Source organism: Aptenodytes patagonicus, chromosome 7 (genome assembly GCF_965638725.1).
Source record: "Aptenodytes patagonicus chromosome 7, bAptPat1.pri.cur, whole genome shotgun sequence".
Lineage (NCBI taxonomy): Eukaryota > Metazoa > Chordata > Aves > Sphenisciformes > Spheniscidae > Aptenodytes > Aptenodytes patagonicus.
In genome coordinates, this window is record NC_134955.1 from 17,234,638 (window position 1) to 17,247,078 (window position 12,441).

Sequence of the window (12,441 nt, forward strand, 5' to 3'; positions counted from 1 at the left end):
GTTGTAGTTGCTGCTCTTAAGGGTGGCTACTGCTATGCTTTTAATGCACGGGGCTTATATTAGTTTTCTTATTTGTTGGCCACTAAGAGTTTTACGTAATTATACAAAGAGTTAGCGTCAATCTACATACTACTTTAAAAATGTTCTTTGAGTGGTATGCTTAATGGTTGAACAGTATTTTGAAAACTTTGCTGATCTTGACAGATACTCAACCTAAATTTTCTGAGTTAAACCTGTTTGCAGAAGAGTTAGCACAGAAGAGGTCTGTGTATTTAATGTGCTAAATGCTTCTCTTCTTTATAGGGTAGCAAGTTCTTGTAGGCAGTAGTTTCATCTTTTTAAAAGTGGAAAGGAATACTGAAGTTTTACAAACGTTTGTACACAGAACTTACAAATAGACAACTTTTTCTATTTACTACAATACTTGATTTCTTACTCCTTTTTTTCCTCTTTTCTTTTCAGTTCCTGCCTCAGTAAATTTATTTCAGTGTGAACCAGTGGCCAAGCAGTCTTCCCTAATGCTTAAGTGGGAGTGTCCTTCTGGTAACAATTCTGGCTTCAAAATTAAAATATTTAATAATACATGGGAAAAAGAAGAACGGGCTCCATCCTGCATGAGAGAAGGCTCAGAGAAAACCTTCAGAACAGCATCTTTAGATTATTTCAGCACCTATAATGTTACTATTGCAACTCTTTCAAATAGTTCTGAAAGCCCTCCAGTGCAGAAAATGTGTAATACGAGCATTACTGGTAAGCATTAAGATTTGAGAATGAAAGATATTCATAGAACCAAAATATTAACTTCATGGTTGCAGAATACCAGATTTGATATGCAGTACATTATCAGCCTACAGATTATGAATAAAACACTACATTCATGCAAAATCTAATGTGATGCACAATAAATATGCTTTATATGAACAGCATCAGTATTACAGCATTTTCTTGTTTGGAAAACTTTTCTTTATCAGTCATTAAGTTACTAAAAAATATTTCTGTTTGTAGACCCACCTGCTCCAAGCAAAGCTCCTTCAGTCAAGGCAGTCAGCCACAGCTCGTTGTCTGTTGAATTCTCTGATTTTGAGTCAGTGAATGGACCATTAAAAGCCTATGCAGTAATGATCACAACAGAAGAACAAAGTAAGATGTTATGATATTCTCTTGTAGCTGTGTGAAACAATTTATCAGACAGCATTATGTTTTAAACTGTAAATAGGTGTTAAATGGTTAGAGAAAAAGCTGACAGTATTTTTCAATCACCTTTCAAAAATTGAGGCAAATACCTTGCTTGCTTGAAGTCAGATCACTCCTCGTTTTCAGAAAGCCACTGTTTTCATTCAGCCTTTTCCAGCCTGATTTATCCTTCTATATGTCTCATATGTATTGCCACTGTGCTGTTGCCATCTTGATTTGCCAGTGATTCCTGCCACAAGATTGTGTAGTATCCTTTTTTTATCCCACAGAATAATTTTCAGAGCTACTAATATAAGCAGCTTTGGAATGTATATCTTCAGCTGGAAAATATCTGCAGTAAGATCTTTAAAAAAAAAAAACAACCAAAAAACAAGAGAGAGTGCTTTCCTTCTGATTTTACTTAAAATACTTTATTAACTGAGAGAGATGGGATGCAGGTGGAAGACTTGAATAGCATTGTCAGCATTACATGCCATGGGAGGTTGAATGCCATGGAAAACTAGAGGGTAGTCTATCAAACTCACCTCTTTAAAGCATCAAAACAGAGAAGCGTCTTTAACTGGTGAATGTCTAGTGATAAATCATAAAATTAAGGAACTTACCTTTGCAGTGTAGGTTCTAGTTGAACTTCTTCTTCTCTTTTCTGCCAGTGCACTGGAGGAATAAAGTAGCTGATGGAGATAGTTTTCCCCCAAGTGGGATTTGATATTCATGCTTATTCTTTGTCTTAACACTGGAAATTCATCTTGCAGCAGTTTGACTGTAGATCTTTCTTCTGTGGTTTTCCATACAATATATGTCCAAGAAATGCCCGGATATATATATAATGTAGTACATCAGTGCAGAAAATTCCTATTTTTCACATGCCTACTCAGCTGCACCAGAGTTGCTGGTTTGCATGTCACTCTTGCACACAGCAACAGCTCTGCTTGTACCTTCAGCCAGTCCTGTTTAGTCTTGATGAGATTCAGTGCGTTCTTCTGTGTAGTTTTGATTGCAAGATATTCAAGAAAGAAGACTTTCAAGGTGTGATTGGGAGAAATAAGGAAGGAAGATCGCCTGTATGTATAATACAGAGTCTGAATGTTTTGATAGGAGCAGAAAATCATCCTTATGGCCAAGCATTGCTTCAGCTTTATAGTGTTGAAATAGCCTTAATATGTTTGAGATGTGTTTCTCTGTCTTAAAACAGACATCATTACCTTTAGGATAGACAGAGGGGACTTTAGTTGTGTAAGCGATGGTGTCTAAGGCTGTTTGAGATGTCCTAGGGTGATGTCCAAGACATCCACAAGGAGCTGCAGTTATAACCCGGGATGTACATCCTTTTGGAATGGAAACTAAGGACCAAACAAGACATATAACGTATGTCAGGTAGTATTGAACACCCATTTCTAGGCAACTGAGTTAACTGCAACCTCAGCTGCTTTTAATGTAACCAAACTAGTGCTTTAGAAGAGCTGTCTTGCACCCTGTTCCTGCACAGTTATGGTTGATGAGAGCTTCACTGCTGGTGGCAGTGAGCCACCAGCTCACTGGTGGCAGATCAAACCTTGTCTTAAAACATCTTCTTAAAACAGACACTGTAAAGTGATGCTGTTCTGCAGATGGTGTCCTGTTGGTCACTGTTTGACTGCGATAGCATGTTCTTCTTAGTCTTCTGGAAGAGAAACTGTTCTGATCACTGGTTTGTCCAACGCTTGTCTATGTCAAGAAAAGGCAGAAACTAACTCCTTTGTCTCTTAGGGTTTAGGTCTGAGACTTCTTGTAAGACACAGCAAGGAAGTATAGGTCAGGACGAGTTTAGTGTCACCCTGAATGAGCCTTGATGCTGTTTGGGTAGCACAATGTTAACAAATACCAATTGACTACTTATACACTGTTTGCATTATACTCTCTACATATGATAGTTGATAGAGTGCGTATGGATATGAGTGACTTGTCTAGTGAAGTTTGTCCACGAGGATACTACTAATGTACCTTTACAGAGAAGCTTCACTGTACATGGTAGAAGTAAAACCAAAAGGAGATTAAAACAAATAACATTGGGGAGTAGGGAGGTAGTTCAGTAGATTGCACTGCAGTAGAAGAGATTTCTGAGATTGTGTGTTGCACTCAGCCTTTCATTTTGGGCAGTATTTATGGAGTAATGATAATTGTGGTTAATGTGACACACTGTATTACCACTTCAGCCACTGTGCTGATTGATACAAAATCAGCAGATGATGTATACCACATATAGCCTTGTTTTTTCCTGAAGGTTGTGAGTCTTTGAAGTCTGAATTGAACAACACGTACAAAGATTTCAAGAAGAAGATGACAGTCGCCTATGTAACATATGTTATAGATACAGAGCAAACAAAATCACCTTCTTTCCATTCTCAGAATGGTACAAACATCGTTAATGTAGGCAAGGGAAACACAATGTATGGCTACGAAAATGGACCATTGATTCCACTTCATTCATACAGGTATTTATGTCAAACTGTTGTTTGTTAATTTTGCTGCAGTTGAAATCTAAAATCATCTAATGAAAAGGTTACAGATCTTGCTTAAGGCTGTTAAAACTATCTAATGCACCTGTGTTTTTTTTCTTCTCCCTTATCAACAGGGCAAGTGTTGCAGGTTTCACTAATATAACCTTTACTATGGCCAACATCATTGTGGGGGAAGATAGTTATGTATCGTTTTCACCCTGTTCTAAGGCGGTTTTGCTACCCCAGGATCCAGGTATAGTTAATGTCAAATATAGGACTGGCGGCTTGGCGCACATACACTGTGTGGAGATCCCTTAATTGTGGCAAGTTTCATAATAGCAAAACAGCCATTGGTTTCCCTGTGATGGACTGTTCCTTTCTAGCTTTGCAGTGACACTGCTCTGTAAATTCATACCTTGCTAGTTCTGCGGGTGACCTCTTTTTTTCCATGTGTGACTTCCACTATGGAAGTAACCAAAAGCTGTGCCACTTATGGCATGTTAAAAGGAATTGGATGGCACAGTGAGACTTTGGTACAGAAACAAGTAGCAAAAAGCAGCTGATGTTCTAACAGTTCTGGTAAATTAGAAGCGGGTGTGTTGGAATGTAAATACTGGTCCTTTGATCCCAATTTTTTATTAATTTATCATCCTTGTGTTGTTATTCCTAATGAGCTTTCAATACTGGTACTGCCAAAGGACACAGTAAAGAAAAGATCTTTAGTAGAGTGGAGTGTGTTCTGTGACTTGTGAGGTTCTCTTGTAGCATGTTGATTGAGTTAGATCATTACCAAAGAGGTAAATCAATAATGAGTAATACTTGTTCTCTTTTATCAGGTGTTATTGCTGGAGCTGTTATTGGATGCCTTTTAGCTATATTGGCTGTAGTTGCTATTGGGGGTTTCATATTTTGGAGAAGGAGAAGGTAATGTGTGTTCGTTACTGTATTTGTTGTGATGAGGAGCACCAGTATTTCACTTCTGTATCTTTCTCCTAAAAAGGCCTCTCTTTCTGTTTTAGAATCGTAGAATCATTTGGGTTGGAAGGGACCTCTAAAGGTCATCTAGTCCAACCCCCCCTGCCGTGGGCAGGGACATCTTCAACTAGATCAGGTTGCTCAGAGCCCCGTCCAACCTGACCTTGAATGTTTCCAGGGATGGGGCATCCACCTCCTCTCTGGGCAACCTCTTCCAGTGTTTCACCACCCTCAGTGTAAAAAAAATTTCTTCCTTATATCTAGTCTAAATCTACTCCCCTTTAGTTTAAAGCTATTCCCCCTTGTCCTGTTGCAACAGGCCCTGCTAAAAAGTTTGCCGCCATCTTTTTTTATAAGCCCCCTTTAAGTACTGATAGGCTGCAACAAGGTCTCCCCAAAGCCTTCCCTTCTCTAGGCTGAACAACCCCAGCTCTCTCAGCCTTTCTTCATAGGAGAGGTGTTCTATCCCCCTGATCATTTTCATGGCCCTCTTCTGGACCCACTCCAACAGGTCCATGTCTTTCTTATGCTGAGGGCTCCAGAGCTGGACGCAGTACTCCAGGTGGGGTCTCACCAGAGCAGAGTAGAGGGGCAGAATCCCCTCCCTCGACCTGCTGGCCATGCTTCTTTTGATGCAGTGTTTTATACACTTCTGTCATGGTGCTTTAAAATACTTTCTTTTAAAAATCTTGTTTGTATGTTAGAGATTAGAGTTTATGTATCAAACTAGTTAAATGACTTTGTTCAACCCCATAGTTAAAAACTAACAAGTTAAGATTTGTTTAGCTCTTCTGAATTCATGCATGCTGATGAAGTAATTCAGTCAGAAGTGAGCAAACATCACAAATTATTTTGCTAAAAGACATATGTAATTGTATCTTAGATGGTTTTATTAGAAAATACCCATTAATCACACTTTTTAATTGCTTGATGGCCTGTCACATGAAACTTCCATTCTGGAGTTTCCAGAAGCTGATGAGTTGCCTAGGGTTTGAGCTGGCCTCTTAGTTTCCAATCTTTTCCAAATAATCTGGGACTTGAGTCCACAAAGGCTTTTTCCTGCTTCTGATCATCCTTTCTAAAGAGTTAGCTGTAGGGCCCTTAGTTCAGTTTTCTTAGCTTCTTTGATTAACTGCTGTTATTCTTACAAGTGTGTCCAGTAGCTGTGGAGAATAAAGAGCTTCCTTTAAAGCTAGGAACACTTATTTTCATCCAACTACCACTTTCAGTACCACTGACACATCACTGTTGAACACTCACTGTAGGGATTCTGGGATTAGTAGCAATTCTCCTGAGATGTTAGGTAGCAGTGCAGATCCCTCGATGTGCTGCTTCCACCAAACTATGTCCTCTGGTTCCAACAGTCCCATTGCACAACATCACTGAATGAAGGATGAAGTATTTTATTCTTAGTGCAGGTGTAAGGTTTGCCTCAGGAGGCTTTTCTTGCACAGAATGAGATGCTTTAAAAGAAATTATTCTGAACAGGCACAGGAAATAGCTGTTGTGAGAAATGTCATATGCGTTCCATTAAATTCTACTGTGAACCTATTGTGGTGTTTTCTTTTGCCTTATAGGAAGGATAAAAGAAATACTGAAGTGTCCTTTTCTCCAATTAAGTAAGTTCATATCCTTTCACACATTGTTTTGTGAGCTCAAGTGATATTTGCAAAACTTACTCTGAACCCTGATACTTGTTTTCTGTGCAGTTTTATATAGAATTTTGCAGTATTAATTCTTCATGGAATTTAAAGACTCCAGCCTGCAGACTAAAAATAATCATATTGATCGAGACATCTAGAGCTGCCGCAGGGATTTGAGTGCTTGCTTTATGGATCGCTATTAGATACACAAATGCTCCACGTAGTTTTGAAAAACAGGATGTTTGGATGAAATGTAGGCTTCTGTGCCCGTTGAGGAAACAATCCAAACTGTTGATAAAGTGCACATAACCAAAATTCTGCACTGTGACCTAAATTTTCCTTTGCTTTATGACTACTTTGTGCTGAGCCATTAGTTCAGGTAATGTTGAGATTGTAAAAGTTGGCCATGGGAGGGTAACCACAATATATTGGAAGTCCCAGGCAGTGCAATTAAATCACACTATTGGTTCTTGCACCAATTTTTCTATTGATGGAAAGGCGTGGCCGGAGCATCTCATAAAGTCCCACCTGTGTAGACTTTGACAGTTGACATAAAATACACCAGGGAATGGGGCCAATCTGATGGAAGCACAGAGGCGGCTGACTGACCCTTCTGTGATATTCTTCTCCTGAAGGATGTGCTATTATCTTCTTGGTTTAACAGATCAGCTCAATGCTATGCTTGATATCCTGTCCCCTGTAAACGCACAGTTTTGTGGCTGCTACTAACAGTCATGCTTTCATTCTTAGATTCACGTAGTGAAAAATACAGCTGCATGTGTCTAATCAACCTTTTTTTCTTCCCCCCACCCTCCCCTGAAGAGTCAAGAAGTAAGTAAAGCATGCTTTCTAACACATTAACTGAATTCATGGTTTGTTTACCTAATACCAGTTACCAACACATGACTTTTCTCATCGTAGATCAAAAATGATTAAAGTGGAGAACTTTGAGTCCTACTTTAAGAAGCAGCAAGCAGACTCCAACTGTGGTTTTGCTGAAGAGTATGAGGTATGTGCCCTCAGTGGAGAGAGCTTCATGACAAACGTTTTTGGAAAGGCAAATTAGCTTTCCTATGGAGTGTATGTGAGGCTTACTGAAGGGGAAGAGAAGGGACCTTTATTATAGAGATTATTAAGCTGCATGTATAGCCTTCCCTTCCCTGATTCAGCTCCAAATTTAGTTGAAATGCATGATAAATACTTCACATACTGAACCGTTATCTCTACCTGTGAGCTTATAGCATGGCCTGCTGCTCGGAGCTCTCACCAGAGCCAGGATCTCCAGAGTCCTTGCCCTAGTTGCACTACAGAGTTAGCCTAGGGAAAGCTATTTAACTTTTCTGCGCGTTGTTTTTTTAATCTTGTTTTTGTTTTTCTACACAGCAAGATAGGTGTCTTGCTAATATCACTGAGTCCTTGAATGTATAGGTGTGATCTGCAAATCACACCTGTGAATAGCTCGAAGGAGCAGTCAGAGAAACAGCAATTATGATTTCCTTAGTGACCACAACTGTTTTTCTATGAAATGTACTAAAGCTCAATTGTTATAAGGTACAAAAGACAGGAATCAAGTGTTAGTAAGGATTCTGTGTTGTCATGTCTGCTGTTAAAGAATCTCATTTTTTTTTTTTATCTCCTTGAACCTATCAATTGACTTTCTTCTTCTTTCCAGATCAAATTCTGTTCCTTTTATTGTACTTTGCAGGCTGGTGCTCCGCCTTGCCTTCCTCTCAGATTTTGCTTCCTTCAGTCCTTTCGTGACGTACTTGCTCCTTTTCTCCCTGTAACGTCTGCAAAGCTTACGCTAAGTAGTTCACTGCCTTGGGGTCAGAATGAGTGTGCAGTTGATGTCAGTGTCTGCAAAACTGTTTCTGGGTTTTAAATACACTACTATTCCTACATTCTGTATTAATCCCTCCTCTAGCTGGTTTGCCACTGTTGCCCTCCCACTCTGTAAAAAGCTGATTTTTATTGTCATTTATTCCAGTTTAACATGCCTACTTTTACAGCAAAGGCCAAGAGTGTTTGGAGTATTTGTCTGTTTGTCATGTGTGTATGATTCCTAAACCAGAACCAGGTGCTCACGAATCCTCCTTTTATTGTAGGAACTCAAGTCAGCTGGTGTTCATCAGCCCAAATTTGCTGCTGAACTTGCGGAGAACAGGGGAAAAAATAGATACAACAATGTCTTACCATGTGAGTTACTCTCTTTGGTTTTGTATCTTCTACTGGTTGAGTTTTTAGGTGAAAAACCTTGGGTTTGGCTAATCTGTCTTTAATAGTACCCAGAGGTTTCAAAGAGGGATTAATGTTGTCAGTTTCCAAATGAATGAATTTGGGCTGCTGCTTTCCCAAAATCACTGTATAAGCAAACCTAAAGAGCTTTCCCTCAAGAATGTTCCCTAAAGTTCCCAAAGTTTCCCTCAAGAAAGCTCCTTACAGAACTTTCCCTTAATTAAATAATTTTAGTTTTCCATTTGTGAGAAACTTGCAGTCCAGATTGAAAAAACAAGAGGTTAACGGTTAACTACGGACAGACAAATGTGCAGAGCTATGAGAAATATTAAGACTCTGCTGGCCAGCTTTGCAGACAGACTAAGAGCTGAAGCCCTGCCAAGCTGTCTGTGGGCACCCTGACGTAGCAGAGTGTAAGAAGGAATTGGAAGGTGAACAGTGGCGGGTACTTAGGGATGCTTTGGAGGAAAAACATGAGCTGCAATGGCAGCAGGAGACAAATTACCTAGTTTTCTCCAGTGATTAAAACTATAGTACATTTCACGTTGGATTAAAAAATACACAAATATGGAAAAACAAACCATGTTTAAAAAAAAAAAATAAAAATCTGTGAGTATTCTGAATTTTTATTCTGGTCACTCATTTTTCTGAAGTCTTTCATTATAAAAATTCTAAACTACTGCTATTTATGATTCCTAAAGTTATATCCTTATTCTTAACATGCACATTGTTCTAAAACACCTTTTATTTAGAAACTATGCATTAATTAAGCAGTAATTTGCTGAAAGGTTCTAGTTCTAAAATTCATAACTTTCTTTTCCTTTTTTTCTTTCTGCAGATGATATTTCTCGTGTTAAACTTTCAGATCAAAGCTCTGCAACTGATGATTATATTAATGCAAACTATATGCCTGTAAGTGCTTCATTAGTTGAAATGAGATATAACGTGTATCTTTATGATGCAGGCTTAACAGGTCATAATGGTGTTTAAAATTGGCTTTTTTTGTCTCATTGATACAAGTGTGTGTGTGTGTATTTTGTGTTTTTTCTTCTTCTTAGGGCTATAACTCAAAGAAGGCATTTATTGCTGCACAGGGTCCTTTACCCGATACTATAGAAGACTTCTGGCGCATGATTTGGGAAAAGAATATCTACTCTATTGTTATGTTGACAAAATGTGTTGAACAAGGCCGGGTATGTTTTTATTAAAACTGAACTGTCTCTTGAAGACGAGTGGATCTCTTCTAATTTTGTTGTTACCCTAGTAGGTTGGAGACTGACCACTTTCTTTTAACAACCATCCACTTACTGAAGACTGTTTTCTAAATTAAATAAGCCCAATCTTTTTAGCTTTTTCCCATTTTTGTCTGCTGACTACCAGAATAGATTGTCTCTATAGGAGAGTTGTGGAATCGCTATCTTTTAAGGGTGGGTTCTTCTCCCGAAAGAATGGTTTTGGCAGAGCTTCTCCTGCTTTGGGATAGTCTATTGGGAAGGGCGACAAGCTTTCTAGCCCTGCTTCAGCTGGTGTGTTATTTAAAACTGTCAGTTGCTTCGTTTCTGTGTGTATTGTGTCTAACCTTGTAACTCTCTTTTTAGACAAAATGTGAGCAATACTGGCCAGACAAACAATCCAAGAGCTATGGTGACATTATTGTGACAATGGTCTTGGAGATTGTCCTTCCAGAATGGACAATAAGGGACTTCACTGTAGAAGAGGTGAGTACCCCCTCAGTTGTTCGTTGTGTATAAGTATCTCTAGAAGTGGTTTATCGTATCACTGTGACTTTACAGGTCAAGCAACACTGGAGTGACAGAATATAGTAATTTCACTAAAACTTAATCAAATTCAAAGTTATCTGAGGGAAAAGGACAAGAGTGGTTTATTTTAATTTGAGGCTTTGATTGGTCTGCTTTCTGCCAAAAATCTGATTTAAAATCGTTCACACTATTTACTGACAATGAGATTCCTGTGATATTTATGTATATGCATTTGCTCATATGCCCTGGCTTCCCACAACAGTGTGTTAGTAACATATCCAGAGGTGGGTATGAGTTGTCAGTAAGACCCTCCCTGTGGCAGAAAGGGATCTGCCAGCAAAATCCAGCCTGCTAATGGGAATTACCGATTGTCCCATCAGTGAACCTGCAGCTCATGTTTCCCTGAGACTTGCACCAAAACTTGTGCTTATGCAGATACTTGTAATATCTGCTAGACTGAACAATTAGCCCCATCTCTCTCAGCAAATGTAATGCAGCAGAGATCTTGGAGTAAAGTGAAAGGTAAAAGGAAATTATTTCAAAGTATTCTCTACCAGAGCGGAAGGAAGCGGGAAACTGAAATATCATTGATCAAATTACTGCACAGTTTGTAACAGGCATCTCTAATGAAGCTGAGCTTTGCCCAGTACATACAGCAGGAACCCTACTGTTGCTCCTCTAAAGCCTATTTTCTTTTGTCTTTAATGTGTATTCATCTAGTCCAACACACCAGAGAGCCACACAGTGCGCCAGTTCCATTTCACCTCCTGGCCAGATCATGGAGTGCCGGAGGCAACAGACCTTCTCATCAACTTTAGACACCTTGTTCATGAGTACAGCAGTCAAAATCCAGTCGACTCTCCTACTCTGGTGCACTGCAGGTAGGAAGAACGTGTTTCTGTTAGACACGCTTTTTCTTGTGGCTTTTTTAAGAACAATTCTTTTTCAATTTGATTTAAAAAAAAAAAGTCTCTTTGCTTAAGAACATAGGCTATTCACCCTGCTGAATTAAAGCCTTTGCCCTGTGCTTCAGAAACATAGCAATGCTATGTAGGTAGCAAAGTACATGATACAAAATGGCATTAGATCAGACAGTCTCTCCTAGCCTGGAAAACTTAGCTGAAAAAGTTGCCCTTTCCAGTGCTTTTATATGTAATCTTGTGCAAGTGCAAGGCTGGGAAGCCCCGAAGCGTGTCCTCCCTCCCTCCCTCTTGGTGATGGTAAGAACCACCCTGCTGGACTGCAGAGACTTGTAATACCTGTGCCACTGAAATAATAGAAAGCATCTTACTAGCTTCACTGGCTTTTCGTCAGGCCACTGGTGAGCAGGTGGTTGAGAGAAAGCAGTAAATAGCTTCCCCGTGTCATTGCAGTGCTGGTGTCGGGAGGACAGGGACTTTCATTGCCATTGACCGCCTGATTCAGCAGATTGAAATGGAGAATACTGTGGATGTGTATGGAGTGGTATATGATCTTCGCATGCACCGACCTTTAATGGTGCAAACAGAGGTAAGGCTGTCTTTCATCCAGCAGCGTGTTTTTCAAATGGCCATAATAATCCAGGAAAGGTGGATTCAAGATGTAGCTCAGAATTACAGAAAGATGAGATATTAAGGAGCAATCTGAAATTGCTCTTTATTTAACTTCCCTCCTTCCTGTCTCATCTCTTCCCACAACAGTAGTTGCAGCCAGGGGCTGTAGTATATCCAAGCAATCTCTTTACAGAGTACTTTGTAGTACTGGCATTTGCAGCTGGAAAGAATAAAATCGTGAAAAAGTTTTTTTGCAGCTTGTTTTACCCATGTGAGTTTTATCTTTATAGCTGTGAGCCAGAATTATCTTGTCAAGTGGTCTCAGTGTGCATCTTTTCTTTTGTGTTCTGCAGGAACACACGTGTTCCTGCTGAAATTATCACTTTGATCCAAAAAGGTGTGTGGATTAACTCAAGCTGATTTGGAAAAGGCTGTAAAATCTCCATCATGAAAGTCTTTTAAGAGGGTGTTAGGCATGACAGTAAATTTGATCCTAGTTTTTTATGGGGGGTTGATCAGATGACATCATGAGGTCCTTTCCAGCCCTATTTTCTATGAACTGTACATACAACTTCTAAAAAATACTCTGTGATAACATTCAGCACAGTGCATCCAAAAACCAAAA

General features: G+C 39.4%; 1 protein-coding gene across 2 annotated transcripts in view; it reads left to right on the forward strand.

The window, feature by feature from the left end:
• Positions 1 to 12,441, forward strand: part of PTPRJ (protein tyrosine phosphatase receptor type J) — a 77,167-nt gene that overhangs the window by 61,451 nt on the left and 3,275 nt on the right. Inside the window, exons 10-22 of one of the 2 annotated variants that reach the window (XM_076344152.1) lie at positions 463 to 750; positions 1,006 to 1,140; positions 3,455 to 3,665; positions 3,806 to 3,924; positions 4,508 to 4,595; positions 6,224 to 6,265; positions 7,211 to 7,298; positions 8,395 to 8,485; positions 9,363 to 9,436; positions 9,583 to 9,717; positions 10,123 to 10,242; positions 11,005 to 11,165; positions 11,658 to 11,793. In XM_076344152.1, the coding sequence (XP_076200267.1) occupies positions 463 to 750; positions 1,006 to 1,140; positions 3,455 to 3,665; positions 3,806 to 3,924; positions 4,508 to 4,595; positions 6,224 to 6,265; positions 7,211 to 7,298; positions 8,395 to 8,485; positions 9,363 to 9,436; positions 9,583 to 9,717; positions 10,123 to 10,242; positions 11,005 to 11,165; positions 11,658 to 11,793 (1,688 nt within the window). Of the gene's footprint in view, positions 1 to 462; positions 751 to 1,005; positions 1,141 to 3,454; positions 3,666 to 3,805; positions 3,925 to 4,507; positions 4,596 to 6,223; positions 6,266 to 7,210; positions 7,299 to 7,994; positions 8,486 to 9,362; positions 9,437 to 9,582; positions 9,718 to 10,122; positions 10,243 to 11,004; positions 11,166 to 11,657; positions 11,794 to 12,441 lie in introns of those variants that run through there. The other variant, XM_076344153.1, reaches the window with a different exon arrangement.